Source organism: Cydia splendana, chromosome 6 (genome assembly GCF_910591565.1).
Source record: "Cydia splendana chromosome 6, ilCydSple1.2, whole genome shotgun sequence".
NCBI lineage: Eukaryota > Metazoa > Arthropoda > Insecta > Lepidoptera > Tortricidae > Cydia > Cydia splendana.
The window spans coordinates 20,175,824-20,197,983 of record NC_085965.1 but is presented as its reverse complement, the minus strand read 5'-3'; the positions used below and the strand labels follow the sequence as shown (position 1 = coordinate 20,197,983).

Sequence of the window (22,160 nt, the reverse complement as noted above, 5' to 3'; positions counted from 1 at the left end):
GCGGCAAGCTGTGATTGATCAATTTCATTATAGTTGACTAAACTGTATCGATATGAATATTATAGTTGAGTTGGGAGCCCATACATTAAAAATACCCAATTGCAGTTTGGTATAAGAAATCTTAATTCAAGAATTACAGTCGACTAGTAGAAAAATTGTATTAACGCAATTACAATAAACTTAGAAGCTCTTTGTATAGAATGTATACTGCCTCACATTGATGTATAGTCTGACAAAAAAGAGTCGAAATTAAAAAGTGGCAATACTGTAGTGTCGTCCCGTTTTCTTAGATTGATTTGAAAGGGACGACACTACAGTATTGCCACTTTTTAATTTCTACTTTTTTTGTCAGACTGTACGTATCATTTTTTTCCACAGTGTCAGCATATATTTTTGTGCTGACAACCCAAACAGGGCTATCTGCCAAATTCTACCGACTGAACTGCCAATTCGGCTGAAGCCCTTGTGCGGTACGTGTTATATATTAGAACTGCATATTGCAGTCGAAAAACGGCTAGATATCTGGATCAATCCATGTTGCCGTAATTGATTTTTTTTAACAAGTCATATTATTTTGTCATTGGTGTTCTGAAGTCCGCAACCATGGCTCACTGTATGAGAGTTTTGCATGGCCAGGTAAGTCCTTCGCATTCCTAAATATTCCATGCTACTTAATATAAAAAATTCCAGAAAAGTTTTTATAATTATCGGTTTTAGTGCTGCTCGTATGTTTACATCGTTATCAATGTTGATTGAGAAATACGATTCCGTATATCGCATATCTGAATGGATAGGTCAGGTCACGCAAAATAAAGTTAACGAGAGGTCACCCCGAGTTATCAATAGTAATCGTAAACCGGATTTTCATATTCGAGACGTTATTCATGATTTTATAGTTTGTGGTACAGTTTTTTTACGTAATTTAATATTTTTCGAATTATTTTTTTTCAGGGTGGTAGGACTAGAACAGTGCTCTTGGAGATCCAGCAGAGATGCTTCAGCGTATCGCCCCTCACGGCCGCGGCCGCCCAGGTACGAAAAACCACCAAAATACCCGTTTTATCACTGTTTTCTTTCAAAAAAAGACATTGTTATGTAACCATCAGTGACCTAAAAATGTTGTTTTTTATGTGATTTTGTGGTGTTTTAATGAGAGTAATGGTGTTTTAGGTCGCGATGTCGAAGCTAGACAAGGCACCACTGCCGTACGCGAAATTGTCCCAAAATTTGGAGATTGTCAAAAAGAGGTTAGGTCGCGACATGACCTTGTCCGAGAAGGTGCTGTACTCCCATCTTGATGACCCCAAGGGCCAGGTGAGTTTAATCTTATTTATCATTTTTGGGCAAATCTGTGATATTGCAAATAATTGAGGATATTGAGTTGCAAATAGGTGACATGATGAGTGCTGATAAAGTTATATGTAAACAAACAAATATTGCATATGTGAATTGTTGGTGGTTATGGAAAAGTATGAAATGTTTGAACTAATACACTTTTATGAACTTTCCTGGTAGAATTTGGACATATTTATTTTTATTCTTATTAGCATGTCATAGTTTACATATGATCCAACTTTACATATAACATTTATTGGTGATACAAAACCATATGAACTAGTGATACTAAATGTAGTGTTATAATATTTCCAGTTAAACCAGCTTCAATAAATAATTTATTCATAAACTGTTTTATATGAATATATATTAATTGCAACCACATATTTTATGCAAATTACATGCAGTTCTCCAGTAATTTTTATATTGGCATTAGTAGTTTATTTATTTATAGTCCTTGAAAATTTTTATTAAAATTGATCAATTGTTTTTTTTAAACCAGGAAATCGAGCGTGGCACAAGCTACCTCCGCCTCCGTCCCGACCGTGTTGCCATGCAGGACGCGACCGCACAGATGGCCATGCTTCAGTTCATCTCGTCTGGACTGCCGCGCGTCGCCGTGCCGTCCACCATCCACTGTGACCATCTTATTGAAGCCCAGATCGGTGGTGTTGAGGATTTGGCTAGGGCTAAGGTAAGAGACTGCTCAGGGCAGGCACATAATAAAATAATAACTTCTTCTTCAGTTGGTCCCTCAATGCTGAGCATCGTGACATCATGTCCGTCTGTTGAAGACCAGGTTCTAAATAATAACTAAAGATGTGGCATCTTTAATAGTGATTTTGGCCGAATACCGAATATTCGGCCCGTCTGTCAGCCGAAGCGCCGAATATTCGGTACAATGTAGGCATGTTATATTGAGTTACTTACATTTTTTATGAAAACTGTTTGCAAACAAAGCACAACATCTGCTAAGATTAAATTTTTGCTGCTCAGAAATAGTGAAAGTAGTTCAAGTCAATCAAATCTAAAGTAATAAAAATTAAATTATTTGTAATAAGTATAAATAATGCTCAAAAAGGGTCTACGTATTTAACAACTTCCCAAGAATACATTTTAAATATTAAATAAAGTAGTTTGCGGTTATTTTTATGTTGAGTTTTTCATTTTCGGAATAAATATTCAGTATTCGGCCGCTGATAGTAGGCAACATTCGGCCGAATACCGAATATTTACAGGAAAACTGAACAAAAACGTTGCCCTGTCCTCTTAAGTGACAACATTCACCTTCACAATACGTGTATACATGTGTTAGCAAACACAATGACGCTTCTGATAACTGCCAAATGGTACGTAAATACGTAGAAAACTCCAGATAACTATTAATGCAAAGAATAATTTATTGTAAGGTAAGAAACAAACGAATAAAACTTTGTATCGTAATGTACTATTTGTACATTACGATACAAATGTGAAAAGTAGGAAATTCGCAATGAGCGGCGATAAATTAAATCGACACAAGTTGGGAATTACCTTTTCGCACGTGTATTGTACAACGTTTTACAGTACAAATGCCATATATTGTACTTATCGCCACTCGTTGTGAATTTCCTGCTTTTCGCACTTGTATCGTAATGTAATGTTTTTAGTTTTTACTACTGATGTGCTATAAGAAAGTTTCCGAAATTGCGAAATTTTCACATTGAACAATTTCGGAAACTTCGCATATTTTTGTATGTGGATCGAAATTTGCCGTTTCCAAACTGAAAGTTTCCTTAATTTCCTATGAAAATCTCTTGAAATTTCGGAAATCTTTCCCAACTTTCCGTAATTTGGGCGTCTGTAATTTTTACCGCGGGATGGGTCTGCCTATGCCTGCCCCCTGGCCCCTCTGGTCCCTGTTCTAAATCATAACCAGTCTTGACTCTCCCCAGGACATCAACGCAGAGGTATACAAGTTCTTGGCGACCGCGGGTGCCAAGTACGGCGTCGGTTTCTGGAAGCCCGGCTCCGGAATCATCCATCAGATCATCCTGGAGAACTATGCCTTCCCCGGCCTGCTGATGATCGGAACTGACTCGCACACGCCCAACGGTGGAGGTCTCGGAGGTCTCTGCATTGGTAAGTTTTAGACAAGAATGTCGAATAAAGTTTTTAAAATTTGGAACTATTTAGTATTCTTCTAATCTTAGCGTTTCCCCTGTTGCATTTTAGGGGAGGCAACAGTTTTTTAGGGTTCCGTACCCAAAGGGTAAAACGGGACCCTATTACTAAGACTCCGCTGTCCGTCCGTCCGTCTGTCACCAGGCTATCTCACGAACCGTGATAGCTAGACAGTTGAAATTTTCACAGAAGATGTATTTCTGTTGCCGCTATAACAAATACTAAAAAGTACGGAACCCTCGGTGGGCGAGTCCGACTCGCACTTGTCCGGTTTTTTACCAAACCGGTAGTCATCTGACCCTGGGTTGGAACATTGGAACCCAGAAGGGAAACTGGCATAGTTTCTGGACTATGATATTTTCCTTCACAAGCGATTGCTAAACCTCAAATAACATATCATTACGGCTCGAAAGCCGCACGCCTCACTGTTAAGTCACCAACGCTTTACAAATTATCTAGTATATGGCGGGTATAAACACCGTACATATATCGGAGCGGCCAAGGTGTTCACAATATCTGAACACGCACTCTAACACCTTGACAATAGAGGCGTGTTCAGATATTTGTGAGCGCATTGGCCGCTCCAATATATCTGATGTCGACTGTACCTAAATAAACGTCCGTGAACCGTATAAACTAAGTGTTATCAATTTGATTGGTTATTTCATACAATTACAATGTAAATTATCCTAATCAAAATTAGAGGATCAGAGGGCACACACAACTTTTATGATAAGTAAGTTTAATTGTAAGTGTGACCCGGACTTACTATTTACATTCCGAAATTATAAATGATGATGTTCGGTGAATTAAAAAATGACGTAATTTATGAATAGGATATATTTTACAAATGATTATCAATGACGTGTTCTTCACCAGGTGTGGGTGGTGCTGATGCCGTGGACGTGATGGCTGACATCCCCTGGGAGCTCAAGTGCCCCAAGGTCATCGGCGTCAAGCTGACCGGTAAGCATTCAGGACAATAACCCCATTGCAATGTGTTATAAGGTCGCAAACGATAGTGTGTTACAAGGGATCAAAATGATATATTTCCGTCAAGGGCGTGCATTGAATCCTGAGCGTAATGAGGGATTCAAGTGTTAACGCCCAAGACGAAATAATTTTGATACCGTGTGACACATACTGCTTTTCACATCAACTATGAGGAAAATAAAAAAATCTTAGTGTTGACACAATCTGATGTTTAAACAGATTATTTAAGCTAAAAAAAAAATGGCCAAAAAAATGTATAAGTAAATAGTGTGCTAGAACAAAAAAGTGTTACTTTGATCCCTCCTAGCAGGGAGGAAAAGTGCCATTTTGATCCCTCCTAGCAGGGCAGAAAAAGCTCTTTTCCGAATAGGTGGTGTGAAAAAATAATAGTAGTCGCAAACCAAACTGAGGACACGGTCATGTCACTATCTCTCTCACACTTACTACGATCACGCAGGTGTGAGGTATTACAATATCGGTAGTTAGTTTAATTTGCGGATTGGATAGGAATGTTAGGTATGTTAATGACGCCCTGTTGGGCACTTGGAATGGTCAGTCAAGGAGTTAGTCGTAAATATATCAGCTCAAAACACTTGAGAAGTGTGTAGAATTGTAGATAATCTTAAGGTATATTTTAGCGTGGCTACACCCCTACACCTGTTGTCTGAGAAACTGTGGTAAATCAGAATACCTAGTTTGTGGAATAGTGCTAATTGGAGTATTATTGTTTTGGCAATAAATTCAGCCCTGTGTTGAGTGACTTGACTACATAAGCATGTAAGCATTTTAATATTTCCTAATAAAAACAAAAGCGTTTTCCCGTTATTTCTTGACTTTTTAATATCGTAAAAACGTATGATTGAAATTAATAGTTAGGTATAGTGTAAAATAAAATGTGTTATTCAATTATGTGATAACGGATAATGTAAGTACGTTAATCACATCATGGTTTTACCATGATACGACTTTTTACGCCATACTCTACGTACGTACTACGTACGACACACAGACTAAAAACAATTGAGTATTTTCGCAATACTTCGGCACTGATGCCTCTTTGATATAAAGTCGTTTGCACTGATACCATTATCAAGAGTACGTACTACGTAGAACTACGAAATATGATTTCGAGGCGTTGCCTTCAGCCACTTGATAATACCAAAGACATATGTAACTTCGTATAAGACGAATAAAGTCTAAGGAAAAAACGTGCCTCGGAATTCAAGTAAAAGTCATACTCGAATAGATGCCGCACACACCTTTAGCCTATCCTCGGCTAGATGGCGTGACGACACCGTTTCATATTTAACAATTTTAACACAGATATCAGTGAATGAACATGGATCAAAATGATATAAAAATAATAAAATCATTTATCCATATATATACATTTTTTGATAACTTTATACGTTTTCATTTTGAGTTTTAGTCGTGTGTCGATAGATGGCAGTAAATTTACAGTGACTACAAAATTTACAATGACAGGACCCCTCTATACTATCTATTCTTTTTGATAATACTAAAGATAAACATGGTACTCCAAAACATCATATGTAAATGAGATAAAAATGCAGCATTTAGAGTAAGCGAGTCTTACGTTTTGCAACAATATAATCTGAACCTTATTCTCTGAATAAAAAGGTTAAAATCGCTTTGATTTGCGTATTTCAAGTAATACCAACAATATGCCACGGTGTAAAACCAAAAGGACGTATGTATTTATACTTTTCAGAATACGCTTACGACATTTAAAATTTGCTAAAGCGGTATGGCGTCTCGCCAAAGAATCAATGACAAGGCTTGTTTATCTTCGCTAATAAAACGCGCTTTTACTTTATTTTTAGACGGTATTTTAAACACGCATTTTGACCTTGAACTTTGTACCCTAACTATACCTATGCCAAAAAATTTAAAACGAAACCGGTATGTAGGTATGTAATGGTGACAGTTTGAAATATGAATCCTTGGGTAGTTCGTATACAGGGTGGCTAAAAAATAACTGCATTCCCGTTGCCAGGGTGGTTTTGGGATTATACTGAGCAACTTTTATTATGGGACCAACCCCGAAATGCAAAATTGGCAACGGGAATGCACTTAATTTTTGGCCATCCTGTATAGTAGTGTCGACCTAAATTGCTCAGTTTGTTATCAGCGTATAGCGTAGTAGAAATAGACAAAGTTTTAAGTAAGTACGTCTTACACACATTTTAAAATAATTGTCGGCCAATTAAAATGGTAATGTAAGCATAGTAAAAAAATATGGTGCTTTGTCATTGAAATTTTCTAATTTGACGGTAAATTGCATTGAATGCTGAAAAAAAATCCTTATATTTTTTAGGTTATTGTTCTGATTGTTTAAAATTTGCTACGCACAATTTTGAGCAACGATGGAATGCTATTATCATACATATTCATGACGAGTTTATGACAGATTATTAAAAAAAATACATCACACAATATTAAATACGATTTACGTAGGTAGTGAATGAGATACACTTCAAGTGGCATACGTCATTTTTGACTTGTTAGAATATTAGTTCTATTTCAAATTAGTCAAATATCAAATTTAAATGACCTAATAGGCCGGGAGACGGGAACCCACCAATGATAAATTGATGATGTAATTTCATACTAATAATGAGATTATCTCAATTAATGAGAAATTAATTATGCACGTGTCCGACCCGACTTCCGTAGAATGTCTTAGGTCAATCAGTCAACGTGTTATAACAAGTCCAATGTCCACTAAAATTATTATCACTAGACCTAGTAAACTTGTTGACGTTATGACGCTTAATATTAGAAAATAAAGCTCCATATCATGATTTGCCAGTTTATGTTTAAAACGCATTAGAAAATGTGTTTAAAAACAATACTTTTAAATACGATTATAAATGCCCGCGTAAATAGTTAGGCTTTTTGTGTTACATTTACGATATTTTCATAGGGACTTTTTCTTTGTTTTCTTTTTTCACATCCTGTATGAGAGCGTCCTATTCTGCTAACTTCTGTTAATTTTTTTATGGTTACAAGTGAAACACTGTGATACAAGTGTGCTAGAAAAGCGGTCGTCCACTGCATAACAGATGTAGTGCATTGTTTGCCATCGTATTTTCTCGGAAACTTTCGTATTTGCCATGTTACTTCAGTCAACCTCAGTACTTTTTGTACCGAGACTGATTGAAATAGCAAGACACATTCATACGTTTCCGTGAAAAAACGTAGGAAAATAATTATGTACTACTACATCAGCAGGCGTATTATGGATGGCTTTATCCACGTTTATCCACGTGATAAAATAACTGTCACTGTTTATTTAACACCGCGGGATAGAAAGTGACGCATACCGTTTTGTCTCGTTGTCACTTAGACAAAAACGACCATCATATCCGTGCTGTTCCCTCTTAGCAAAGTGAAACTACGTCACATGACCCATATCATCGCGACATGCAACTAAACCGTAACACGATACGAAAATAACGTTTGCCCCATTAATTTAAAGAAGACGTGTCGAGTAACTTTCAATCCACGTTTGAGCCAAAGTCTTGTGTCTTATCGTAATGGAGATACGTGCTATATGCGTGCGAGCGTTTGGTTATGTCACGCGACATTGATACTGTAGTGAGTTTATTTTTATCGCGGGCGATCTACGTCTAGACATTCCTATCATGGTATAGTTGGTTAATTCTAGATTATTCAACACGTTTTCATTCTAACTATAACTGTATTGTGAGCGAAAATAAATAAATGGTCAAGAAAAAAATACTCGTGTGAAATGTTTTGGGTTATTACACTTATTACCGAATATAACTTTTTAATCATGTAGGTACATTTTATTTTCATAAGCTTTGTTTGATAGTTAACTATCCTGAAAGTTCTATATCTGGCCGGGTTTATTAAACTTGTTTGTATGAATGTATAACTCAAACAAAACAAGTATGTTTTTGAGTTTATGTATATAGTGCATTATCACTAGAGGTATACTATTCACAGGTATAGTGAATAAAATGACAATGACACATACTGATAGATTGCTTTTCTTACTTTATCTACGTTTTATGTTTGTAATTGTACTTTGTTTAAAATAATAAACTCCTTAATGCCAATTTATAATTTCGGTAATGTTCGGAAACTGAAGTTTTAATTTTAGTTTCACTTTTAGTTATTATGTTAATAAACTTATAAATCAACAAAACTCACGAAGGAGTTGAAACGTCTCTCTTACTAATTCCATAGTAACCATCTTTTTTGCGTTTTATAAATATTATTTAAATATGTTATATATTTTATAAACAGTTTATTTGATTCGACAGCAAATTTAGCATCATGGGTTAAAAATATTCAATACTTTCTTCCAATTTAAAACAGTAATCGAATAACATTTGTAATGTTTTTTATATACTTAATAGTACGTGAAGCGGCGTCATGTTTTGAGCTGTTGCCAAAAACGTTTATTTACCTTTTTCTTTATGTTTTGCGTATTATGTAAACATAGCGACGGGTACTTGACTTTATTTAAGATTAAAGTATATTTATGACAATTAGTCACAGGAAAAACAGCGCTATCAGAGCAAACAAAGATCTTAGACATATCTGAAATGACTGTGAAATGTTTTAGATCATCAAGTTATAGAGGGATAGGTCTAAAACCGGGGGTTCCGGAAAATGGGCGTTTCTTTTATACCACGTCGGTGGCATACAAACATACGGGCCGCCTGTCGCCTGGGCGCATTTAATCCTGTAGAGTAGACCAAGTAAAAGTTAAAGAGTACATTTAATGATGTTCACACTGTTGACAGTAAAGACGCACAACCTTAGCTCACATTGAAAAGTTTTTGAACTAGATATTTACTAAAGTAAACTTAGTATAAGTACTTAGAATGTTAAAGTACGCGTGTATGTAAATATCACGGCCTTCAAAATTTCCTACGTACCCAAATCAATCCTAGGATACATTTTATCGCGATAACTTATCTTGGCATAACTATCTCTCTTGTACTAGCTAGGCTAGATTATATCAATAAGAATCTTACTGATATTGAAATCTCGTATCCGTGTGTTACATATACGTCATAGTCATACGTCATAGAAAGGCACACCTTAATTATGTTGCAATAAAATTAAATTGCGAACCCTCTTCTTTTCTACTTCTGAAAAGGCTGGCAAATTGTTTTTTTAACTAGTAATACATTAGTTTTATACTAGCGACCCGCCCCGGCTTCGCACGGGTTGACAAATTATACACCTAAACCTTCCTCAAGAATCACTTTATTGATAGGTGAAAACCGCATGAAATAACGTTCAGTAGTTTTTGAGTTTATCGCGAACATACACATAAACAGACAGACGCGGCGGGGACTTTGTTTTATAACCTAGGTGTAGTGATTATGAATTCGTTCTCGAAATCTTATCTACCTATAGTAAGTGACCCGCTTCGCTGGTACCTATAAGGGCTCATTTAGACGATGCGAGAACTCGCATGCGAGTTTCATTACATTGCGGGTTTTGATCGGTCAGTTGAATTGGTCATAACCAACAGTCCGCAATGTAACTAAAATCGCATGCGAGTTCGCGCGCCGTCTAAATCAGCCCTAATGCAGGAGCATTAGGGCTGATTTAGACGGCGCGGCGATTTATTATTTATTTATTTAGGAAAATACTAATCTTTGTACAGGCAAGCTCTCCGGCTGGACGAGCCCCAAGGACATCATCCTGAAGGTGGCCGGCATCCTCACCGTCAAGGGAGGCACCGGCGCCATCGTGGAGTACCACGGCCCCGGCGTCGACTCCATCTCCTGCACCGGCATGGCGACCATCTGCAACATGGGCGCCGAGATCGGAGCCACCACCAGCGTGAGTGTTGCTAGCATTGGCGTATATCTCAGGACTGGCCTTACGGGCAATAAGAATGGGGCATGAATAGGGCCAGTACAGTGGTGTGACACCGCTACAACGATTGGTTGATGAGTTCGCATCACGTGCGCGATTGGTCGCAACTAGTGGCGTTAGACTGCACGATTGGCCCGAATTCGTGAGTAACACCGCTGAACTAGTACCATTTTTAGTGCCCGTAAGGCGCGTCCTGAGATATACATACGTCAATGGTTGCTAGATGACGGAACAAGTTTCCACCGCCGCCATCGTAGATTACCACAGACTTGTTCACTACCACGGCCCCGGCGCACTGTGGGCTGAAATTCGGCTCTCATTGACATAAAAACCGAAGTTGTTATTTTTATGATTTTTTGATTCAAATAGGTTTTGCTAGGCATTGTTATGGTAACCTATGAAATTTAGACGATTTGGAATGAAAATTGTCGAGTTACGAATTTTTTTCAAAAAAAATGTATGGAGCCGGAACAAAAAATCAAAATATCTCAAACCAACTGCAACATATGCACCGAAATCGGAGCCACCACCAGCGTGGATGCTATTTGAATGCTTTCTTAGATCCTCACCATCAAGGAGTCTTTCTTTAATCATGGGCATATTTGCGGCGCTTTATGTAATGTTAACAATGCACCCACCAGTCTTGCAAGTTGTTTGCCACCGAACTACAAAATATAAGCAAAAAAAGATCTAGTTTCGTCACAGTTCAATACAAACTATTAACTCAATCGTAACCTTTATTTACCCAGGTGTTCCCGTACAACTCGCGTATGGAGGCGTACCTGAAGTCCACTGGACGTCACGACATCGCCGCCGCCGCCAGTGCCTCCAAACATCTGCTCACACCCGACGCGAAGGCGCCTTATGACCAGGTAATACAGTCGAGTTTTGCATGCCAAAGATCTAGCTGATATCGGTCGACAAACATGATTATGATTATGGGATTAATTGTTATTCGAAATGATTATTTATTTATTAGGTACATTTGATTATTGATGAGGAAATGGATATTCCGATGTAATACTATCTACTTCTTTTGCTACTTATGCTTTTTTTTTTGACATTTAGATTTTATTCTAGAAATTCTAGACTAGTATTTTTTTATACAATCTTTTTAATGTTTGACGATCCTTTTGTGAAATTCTTAGTGTTAAATTTGATATGTATAATAATCCAATTTTATTATGGAATAATATTAACATCAATAAATTGCTCTGATAATTAGATTAAGATTAATTACGATTCATAAGAGCTTGTTGCTAGACCTACATGAATAAAGTATATTTTTGATTTGATTGATTGATTGATTGATTGATTAGAAAAATTACGTATGTCAGCCGTCAGTCAAGATTTCGGTAGTATTTCACATGTCCAAGTCCAAAGTCAGGGTTGAGGGTAATTTGCGTCTCACATTTTGCTTAGTGAGAGTGAGACGCAATGCACATTGGGACAAGAAATTGTACAGGTGGAATACTAACCTTAGAAAAACTTTTTATATCGGTCGTCAGTCATGATCAGAAATCGGAATTTTAACGTTAATACTAGTAACATAAGGTATATAATTCCGAATCGGAATCGGTTTATATCTACAGACATTGAGCATGCCAGACACGTGCCGTCGCCGATAGACAACTATAGAGAAAAAAAAATGTCTGCCACGGCCCTTGTCTGGCAGTTTGTGATATAAACCGACCTTTAGACAATCGAATGACGCCATTGGTCCAATAACCGCTTTTAGTACAACTAATCTAATATCAACGAAGAGTAATTATTGTTTTTTGCCATGTTTTTGTACCATATATATGAATAAATATTCAGACTAAAGAGTTGGCGTACCCAATCCTACTTATATTTAGGAACAATGCTATATTCCACTGAGGAGTTAGTGTGGAAGTTTCCTCACAATGACCTGATGGGTTATTATTCCCCAATGGAATTGTTTCTGTAGTCTAAGGCCCACTTGCACCATCCCACTAACCCCGGGTTAATTCCAGGTTTGACTGGTTAATCCCGTGTTAGTGGAATGGTGCAAGTGGCCCTAAGTGTTAGGCTGTGGTAACATAAAATTTTCATTTACAAGGAAATATACTCGCTAGTGGTTTTTTTATAAACGCAACACACATCGACTTGAATTACTGATAAAAACTTTTTATTTTCAGCTGATCGAAATCGACCTGAACAAACTGGAGCCCCATGTCAACGGTCCCTTCACCCCCGATCTAGCCAACCCCATCTCCAAGCTTGGCGAGGCCGCCAAGAAGGCCGGCTGGCCCTTGGACATCAAAGTGGGCCTCATCGGCTCCTGCACCAACTCCTCTTATGAAGACATGGGCCGCTGCGCCAGCATCGTCAAGGAGGTGAGACTATTTTGGAGTAGTAGGGAACTTTATCTCGTTCAATTTAGGAACACGACTCCATAAGATTAGCCTTAAAGTCGCTGAACACTTAAACACATTTCTTTTTTCTTGACATTCAATTTATCTTAAAATTCTTGCGAATTTGCTAAAATGTACAGAGTAATCAGAATTCGTAATCGCCTCTAGTGGCCTCTACCGTACAGAAAACTGCAGCTAAATACCACTGGATCTTATAGTGTCACGCAAAGACCTGAGCAAGTGTTATTATAGCAGAACTAAACGGCACTGCAAGGCTCCACACATTTTTTGTTAACTAGATTGTCAGACCTTAACGCAGAAATATTATTATTGTATAACCTTAACATCATATTTTTATTCCTTTGTCTATACCTAATTAAACTACGAGCAAAGAGAATAGATTGCATAGATACGGATTGTCAAAGTAAATTATGTAGCCACTGTAAATTTACTGCCATCTTTGGAGAGACGATAAAACTGTTAGAACGCCATTTGACATTGATCCTTATTCTTTCACTGATATGTGTTAACTTATTAAATATTAATTTTAACGCCATCTACTCGACTATAGGTCAAAGGCATGGTGCAATCTTTTCGAGCGAGTGCGCCATAACATAACCTTTAGCCTACTCTTGAGTAGATGGCGTTAATATTAATATTTAACATATTATTTAACCCATATCAGTGAAAGAATAATGATCAAAGTCAAATGACGTTCTAACTGTTTTAATCGTCTCTCGAAAGATGGCAGAAAATGTACTGTAGCTTCATAATTAACCATGACAGTAACTCCCTATTTCAAATTCTCTTTGCTACGAGTAACACAGTTGACACAACAAATCATTATGCTCATTTTAAAGTATTGGCATTACTGGTCCGGAGCTCTGTTGACAATTTTTTCTTCTGTTTCGCAGGCCCTGAAGCACGGTGTCAAGTCTAAGATCCCGTTCAACGTGACCCCCGGCTCGGAGCAGGTGCGCGCCACCATCGAGCGCGACGGCATCGCTGGCACCCTCCGCGAGTTCGGAGGCACTGTAAGTATACATATATAGTTGGTCAAACCAATTTGTCAGTCAGTAAGAAACAGGAAAACTATACTCATCCTTTTCTTATGGGTGCTAGTACTAGTGTAAGACAAAGATATCTAGTATGATTCTCTCTGTCTATGATTGAAATGAGACAGTTCTTTGACAAACTATATATTTCTTTTATACTCTGACATCATTATGTTTTTAAGAGTTTGCTTTAAATTAAATGTAGTTTTACGGTTCTTTCTGGTGGCCTCGAGAATAGTAATAGGTTTCGGTGTTAGACTACCTTAATCTAGTTTCAAGCAATTAATTTTTGAGGTTGAACTTAATTTTATGTAGGAGTTCCTTACCCAAGAGACGCGCTCCTAAGGATACGTTGTAAGAATCCGAGTGGGCCTGAGAATTACTTGAAGAAACTCAATGAGTTTTTCCAGTTGATAGAAATTACAAAATAGAAAAAGCTTATTGAGTTTCTAGAAACGAAAAAAAAAGGTCCTAAGAGGGACAAAGCATAGGTTGAATTGGGAACCTCTAGTTTAATAATATCAAATAGCACTATCGAGTGACGGTTACATTTTTGTCTGTGTGTGGACTCTTGCTTTGTCATGGAGTATTGCGTAATTCTGTAAACTTTTATTATTATTTTTTGCAATGTAGGTCCTTGCTAACGCCTGCGGCCCCTGCATCGGCCAATGGGACCGCAAGGACGTGAAGAAGGGCGACAAGAACACCATCGTCACCTCCTACAACCGCAACTTCACCGGCCGCAACGACGCCAACCCCGCCACGCACTGCTTCGTCACCAGCCCTGAGCTGGTCACTGCTCTGTCTCTTGCTGGTAACTATACATAATAAACGTGAATCATCACATCCTACAGCAACTTCACCGGCCGCAACGACGCCAACCCCGCCACGCACTGCTTCGTCACCAGCCCTGAGCTGGTCACTGCTCTGTCTCTTGCTGGTAACTATACATAATAAACGTGAATCATCACATCCTACAGTAACTTCACCGGCCGCAACGACGCCAACCCCGCCACGCACTGCTTCGTTACCAGCCCTGAGCTGGTCACTGCTCTGTCTCTTGCTGGTAACTATACATAATAAACGTGAATCATCACATCCTACAGCAACTTCACCGGCCGCAACGACGCCAACCCCGCCACGCACTGCTTCGTCACCAGCCCTGAGCTGGTCACTGCTCTGTCTCTTGCTGGTAACTATACATAATAAACGTGAATCATCACATACTACCGCAACTTCACCGGCCGCAACGACGCCAACCCCGCCACGCACTGCTTCGTCACCAGCCCTGAGCTGGTCACTGCTCTGTCTCTTGCTGGTAACTATACATAATAAACGTGAATCATCACATCCTACAGTAACTTCACCGGCCGCAACGACGCCAACCCCGCCACGCACTGCTTCGTTACCAGCCCTGAGCTGGTCACTGCTCTGTCTCTTGCTGGTAACTATACATAATAAACGTGAATCATCACATCCTACAGCAACTTCACCGGCCGCAACGACGCCAACCCCGCCACGCACTGCTTCGTCACCAGCCCTGAGCTGGTCACTGCTCTGTCTCTTGCTGGTAACTATACATAATAAACGTGAATCATCACATCCTACAGCAACTTCACCGGCCGCAACGACGCCAACCCCGCCACGCACTGCTTCGTCACCAGCCCTGAGCTGGTCACTGCTCTGTCTCTTGCTGGTAACTATACATAATAAACGTGAATCATCACATCCTACAGTAACTTCACCGGCCGCAACGACGCCAACCCCGCCACGCACTGCTTCGTTACCAGCCCTGAGCTGGTCACTGCTCTGTCTCTTGCTGGTAACTATACATAATAAACGTGAATCATCACATCCTACAGTAACTTCACCGGCCGCAACGACGCCAACCCCGTCACGCACTGCTTTGTCACCAGCCCTGAGCTGGTCACTGCTCTGTCTCTTGCTGGTAACTATACATAATAAACGTGAATCATCACATCCTACAGCAACTTCACCGGCCGCAACGACGCCAACCCCGCCACGCACTGCTTCGTCACCAGCCCTGAGCTGGTCACTGCTCTGTCTCTTGCTGGTAACTATACATAATAAACGTGAATCATCACATCCTACAGCAACTTCACCGGCCGCAACGACGCCAACCCCGCCACGCACTGCTTCGTCACCAGCCCTGAGCTGGTCACTGCTCTGTCTCTTGCTGGTAACTATACATAATAAACGTGAATCATCACATCCTACAGCAACTTCACCGGCCGCAACGACGCCAACCCCGCCACGCACTGCTTCGTCACCAGCCCTGAGCTGGTCACTGCTCTGTCTCTTGCTGGTAACTATACATAATAAACGTGAATCATCACATCCTACAGTAACTTCACCGGCTGCAACGACGCCAACCCCGCCACGCACTGCTTCGTCACCAGCCCTGAGCTGGTCACTGCTCTGTCTCTTGCTGGTAACTATACATAATAAACGTGAATCATCACATCCTACAGCAACTTCACCGGCCGCAACGACGCCAACCCCGCCACGCACTGCTTCGTTACCAGCCCTGAGCTGGTCACTGCTCTGTCTCTTACTGGTAACTATACATAATAAACGTGAATCATCACATCCTACAGTAACTTCACCGGCCGCAACGACGCCAAACCCGCCACGCACTGCTTCGTTACCAGCCCTGAGCTGGTCACTGCTCTGTCTCTTACTGGTAAATTACCCATTATAAGTTACCCATAGATATTTCGTAAGATCCTGGGACCTATCAAGAGAGACAACGGCACGTGGAGGATACGGAAGAATGCCGAAATCGAGGAGTTGGTGGCCGGACCCAATGTCATCGGCGAAACGAAATCCCACAGACCTCGCTGGTTCGGTCACCTATTAAGAATGGGAGAGGATCGGGCTGCCAAGATGCAAGAGGGCGTATCTGGGAAGACCGACTGGTGGCCGCCCGGCAGGTCGGCCCAGATACCGCTGGGGAGACAGTGTGGAAGCGGATCTGCGTCAGCTTCAGGCCGATAATTGGCAGGAAACAGCGCAGGATCGGGAAGAGTGGCGTGCTCTCGTTTCGGAGGCCAAGACCCTCTTTGGGTCGCTGAGCCATATTAGTTAGTTATAATCTACAGTCTATTATTGCCCAGCGCTGAGGACACCTTTCTTCGAGTACGCCACTTGTCGCGGTTCTAATCTTGTCTATCTTCTACCCATCAAGCTATGATGATCGGGATTCATGTCTGAAAGTCAACCGTACGTTAGCATTACGATGTGTCCACCGCAGCGCTGGACAAAGACAGGCAAAGATCTCCGCAACTACCGTACGATGTTACCCAACATCCTGTCCTGTGATCTTAATTAGGTTAAAAACCAACCAAACGCCACACCTATTGTGTGCATCGCGTCGTCGTGTACCTTTTCGGAATGCACGAAGGATTATAGCCGCTGTAGCCGCTCGCGTCAGTTGACGTCTTCAACGGTCAAAGGATTAAGCCATTTGTATTTAGACGGTTTCCAACGTAGTTTTGGTTTGTAGCAAAATTGTGAACATTGTGGGAACAAGAAAAGCAAATTATACCATAAACCTATGTGTTAAGGATGTTGTACTTGGATTTCCCGATATTAATCTTTACATGTTTTCAGGACGTCTGGACTTCAATCCGTTGACCGACTCCCTGACCGGCTCCGACGGCAAGCCCTTCAAGCTGTCCGACCCGTTCGGCGACGAGCTGCCCGCCAAGGGCTTCGACCCCGGCCAGGACACGTACGAGCACCCTCCCGCTGACGGCAGCAGTGAGTACCTTATTGTCTAATGTCGGACACCCTGAAGACTTTCCACTTTAGGGTCGAACACGCCCTTCAAACTGTCCGACCCGTTGGGCGACGAGCTTCTTCCCGCCGACGGCAGCAGTGCTTATTAAAGACGGATTCCTAATTGTTTGTCGTATCGTGCTGTACTTATAGAAATGTATCGGTTCCATACGTTTAGGCAGGTAAAATTTACATAAATCTGTTGTGCTCTGATGTGACGGGCGTCTATTGTGACGCGACAGATATGTTTTCAATTTCGGTCGAGGCGCAGAATCGGCCTCGACACAACAAATCAGTGAGATCAGACGAATGTCCACGCGCCATTTCTATGTACTGACGCTTTCAGCAGAAAGCCACGACAGCACCGCTGAAAAAAATGCCAGCAGCCGCCACAAACACAAAACATTATGATGTGGAAACTAGCCGTCATAACCGCCATGCGTTAGAGCGCATCAGGCCGCGTAGCCAACGTGCAAATCGCTTACGCTCCGTAGCGAACAAAACGCAACTGTCTCCGTCGCACTAGTATGGACGAGTGATAAAGAGATAACTACGCTACGCCACGGAGCGTTAACGATTTGTACGTTGGCTAGCCACCCAGATGGCATCACGACAGACAAATATAAATGCGGCATATCTAGTTTGAGGAACGACATGAATTAGGGCCAGTTGCACCAACCACATTTGACAGACTGATCAACGTCAGCCGGCGCGCCCCGGCGCTTTACTATGAAACTTTCCATACATAAAAATTTAGCGAACTCTTTAACGATACGAACAGTTTGGTGCAACCGACCCTTAGTGTGACCACTTGTCCCACAGGCGTCAAGGTCGACGTGGCCCCCACCTCGGACCGTCTCCAGCTCCTCGCGCCCTTCGACAAGTGGGACGGCAAGGACCTCACCGACATGACCATCCTCATCAAGGTCAAGGGCAAGTGCACCACCGACCACATCTCCGCCGCCGGACCCTGGCTGAAGTACCGTGGACATCTTGACAACATCTCCAACAACATGTTCATCACGTGAGTATTTTTTTTTGCAAAGGTCAAGGGCAAATGTACTTTTTCTGTGTCTTCATCTCGCGCCCTTTAAAACTGGGATTAAGGGTCTGATCGAGATGACCATCTTTATCAAGGTCAAGTGCACCGCCGGCCACATCTCCGCCGCCGACTACATTTCCAACAACATGTTCATCACGTGAATTTTTTTTAAAGGTCAAGGGCAATAGTCCATTAATTTACTTCTTCTCTGTCTTCATCACGCGCCCTTTGACTAATGACAATGCAAATAGTAATTCTCCTTGAAGGTTAAGATTTAAGATGCACGTGCACCCCTCCACTATTTCTCCACTCTCCTGAAGTATAGTGAATACCTTCGAGAAGTCAGTAAATTGTTGTTACTGTAATTGTTTGGGTATTACTAAAGAATGGGTGTTAAAATTGGGCATAAAGAAAGTATAACTGACGTTAACCGCTTTTGACGTTTCGGCTTTCGAATTAATTTTGTCCCTATATCTCATATTTTTCCGGTATTACATTATTGAAATCGGATTTAAATACCTCACGCTACTACAACTTCCAGCGCCACCAACGCCGAGAACGGCGAGCTGAACAAGGTGAAGAACCAGGTGACCGGCTCGTGGGGCGCGGTGCCGGCGACGGCGCGCGCGTACAAGGCGGCCGGCGTGCGCTGGGTCGTGGTGGGCGACGAGAACTACGGCGAGGGCTCCTCCCGGGAGCACGCCGCGCTGGAGCCGCGCCATCTCGGCGGCCGCGCCATCATCGTCAAGAGCTTCGCTAGGTGAGAACACAGACGAGACATCCTCCAGACTGAGCATAGTAGCTGTACCCTTTCTGCCACAAATACGGTAGTTTTACTCCCATTTTCGAGTCGAAAGTGTCTTTGTGTGACGTCCGTGTCTTTGAACGGACCATCACGGCACGGGACCTCGCTCACCTCGTCCCCCGCACCCCCGTATTTTTGGCAGCATCGGTTTCATGAAATAATTGCTCTAAACTCCGTCTAGAGGACTTCTAGTCTATGGGTAAAAAAGTTTCTATCTTGCGTATGGACTCTTCTCACTCGTAGGTTTTTTTACTTGTATTCGCTTTACACTGTACACGGCTGTAGTGTGACGAGAAAATGACATGAGCGGCAGGCGCATGTCACGCTTGAGCGTAAGCATCTTGGTGACAAGGCCGACATTTTCAGGAGCATCGCTAGGTGAGCCTTTCAGAGTTGCAAATCTGTACTTATTTGATCTCTCGACTCGATTGATCGACGATCCGCGTCTGGATCGTCCGTGCATTTTTTTCGGGGAATCGAGAGTACCGAGACGCTAAACGAGGAGTACCACGCCACGAGAAGAGAGAAACGGCCGAAGCCAAATACAAATATATTTATTTTCCAAATGGACATGACATGAAACATTAGTTATTAAATTAAAATTAATCATATAATATGTACAGCTTCTTAGAGCAAACAATAGCCCCCACACTATCCACTTTTTTTTTTCAAACTGACGGGGCCATGTAGATTCATGGATATAAAATGGTAGATGGATTCATAATTAACCTACATGACTAAATTAACCATCCGTCTGCAGGATTCACGAGACCAACCTTAAGAAGCAGGGCATGCTCCCGTTGACGTTCGCCAACCCCGCCGACTACGACAAGATCCAGCCCACGGACAAGATCTCGCTGCTCGGCCTCAAGGACCTCGCACCCGGCAAGGTAACATACTCTTCACTCACGAGACCAACCTGAAGAAGCAGGGCATGCTCCCGATGACGTTCGCCAACCTCGCCGACTACGACAAGATCCAGCCCACGGACAAGATCTCACTGCTCGGCCTCAAGGACGTCGCACCCGGCAAGGTAACATACTCTTCACTCACGAGACCAACCTGAAGAAGCAGGGCATGCTCCCGATGACGTTTGCCAACCCCGCCGACTACGACAAGATCCAGCCCACGCACAAGATCTCCCTGCTCGGGCTCAAGGACCTCGCACCCGGCAAGGTAAAATACTCTTCATTCACGAGACCAACCTGAAGAAGCAGGGCATGCTCCCGATGACGTTCGCCAACCCCGCCGACTACGACAAGACCCAGCCCACGGACAAGATCTCCCTGCTCGGCCTCAAGGACCTCGCACCCGGCAAGGTAACGTCTACTTCACTCATTACGCCTCATCAGTCGTTCCTTCAATGCTGAGGATCCTTACAATCATATCCTGTTGAATAATCGCGCACCTTGAAAGTCGAGCTTTCGTCTATCTCCCTCTATCGCTCGAATATGTAACAAGGATGAGGATGACAGACATAGACGAAACTCCGATTTTTGAGGTAAACGGTAACTATTCTGTCCCTCGAACATCCTAAGGTCTCGTGCCGTCAACTTGACCGTAATAATGCCTCTTATTTAGTCCTTTACTTTAAGTTATCAAACATCTAAATACACAAAGGTAACTAAGCGTATTATGCATACTTTTGTCTATATACTGATGTCCCGACGGAATGTTTCCAAAATTGCTATTTTTTATATTAAGTAGAAATATTTCGAGAAATTTTGTATAGAATTTTTAGCCCTTAACCAACATTAATATTCATTTTCTTCTACAGCAAGTGGAATGCGAAATCAAGCACAAAGACGGCAAGACCGAGCGTATCAAGCTGAACCATTCGTTGAACGAGCAACAGATCGCATGGTTCAAGGCCGGCTCCGCCCTCAACAGAATGAAGGAAATCGCCGCTGGCAAGAAGTGAACACCAAACCAACACAACCTAGGTAGCTAGTAGCCGAGATCATACGAAAACCACGCTGGTACAATGAATACTTTTAAATACCTACAAAAAATACTATGTAACGCGCAGGCAGGCGTGCCTCACTCCGCGATTTCGTCGCGGCGCTACAAATACATGCGGCCCACCAATTTTGGTGTCTAGCAGTAGTAGTTGTCGCGCACCGCTACGGAACGGACGCCTGCTTGCGCTTGCGCCACCTTGCGGTCATATCTGTCGTAATAGACGCGTTTTGTTAGAGTGAACTTTAACCTAGTACTCTTATTTATTCTGTGGCGCAGGTCAATCACCGCACCAGTGAAACAACAATAGGGTTGACAACGCTTTGATTTTGTTTAATAAATACAGTACACTTCGTGTCAGCGTGGTATTTGATCGAAGTATAGGTTTATGTAAGGTTACCGTTACCATCTAGAATTAATTATTCTAGTAGTATTTCCATTCTCAAGTTTTGGACAATATGCGGCAGTGATGAATCTTATACTTAGCTTAGTACAAATAGATGAATTTAGAATTTAAGCTGAACGTCTTATTTTCTTTGAATGTATTATTTTAAATCAATTAAGTAATGTTTTTTTTTTATTTATGTAAATAATATTTACCAAATCGATGAATAAAGTTACGTATTACCTTACTGATGTTTTTCTTCTTTGTTGCCTTTTTTTAATAAACCATATTTTTTATTTGTGGTTCATGGCATGTGTGTATACAAAGTGGTAAAGGTATAATCTCGGGTAAATCCGAA

General features: G+C 41.5%; 2 protein-coding genes across 2 annotated transcripts in view; both read left to right on the top strand.

Annotated features, from left to right (window-relative positions):
* Positions 1–22,160, top strand: part of LOC134791716 (uncharacterized) — a 498,190-nt gene that overhangs the window by 452,774 nt on the left and 23,256 nt on the right. The gene's annotated exons all lie outside the window — the stretch shown is intronic.
* On the top strand, positions 436–22,044 carry LOC134791780 (probable aconitate hydratase, mitochondrial). Its single transcript, XM_063762936.1, has 16 exons — positions 436–636; positions 952–1,032; positions 1,171–1,314; positions 1,838–2,029; positions 3,270–3,456; positions 4,378–4,464; positions 10,166–10,344; positions 11,130–11,252; positions 12,540–12,737; positions 13,670–13,789; positions 14,444–14,624; positions 17,444–17,593; positions 18,434–18,635; positions 19,195–19,413; positions 20,219–20,348; positions 21,236–22,044. Exons 1-16 carry the CDS (start codon positions 604–606, stop codon positions 21,377–21,379), a joined length of 2,370 nt encoding a protein of 789 aa, XP_063619006.1. The 5' UTR covers positions 436–603; the 3' UTR covers positions 21,380–22,044.

Excerpts from the sequence above, each read along its gene's own strand:
- LOC134791780 (XM_063762936.1), top strand. The coding sequence starts at position 604 with ATGGCTCACTGTATGAGAGTTTTGCATGGCCAG. Across the intron at positions 2,030-3,269 it reads AGGATTTGGCTAGGGCTAAG|GACATCAACGCAGAGGTATA; the intron begins GTAAGAGACTGC and ends GACTCTCCCCAG. Across the intron at positions 19,414-20,218 it reads ATCGTCAAGAGCTTCGCTAG|GATTCACGAGACCAACCTTA; the intron begins GTGAGAACACAG and ends ATCCGTCTGCAG.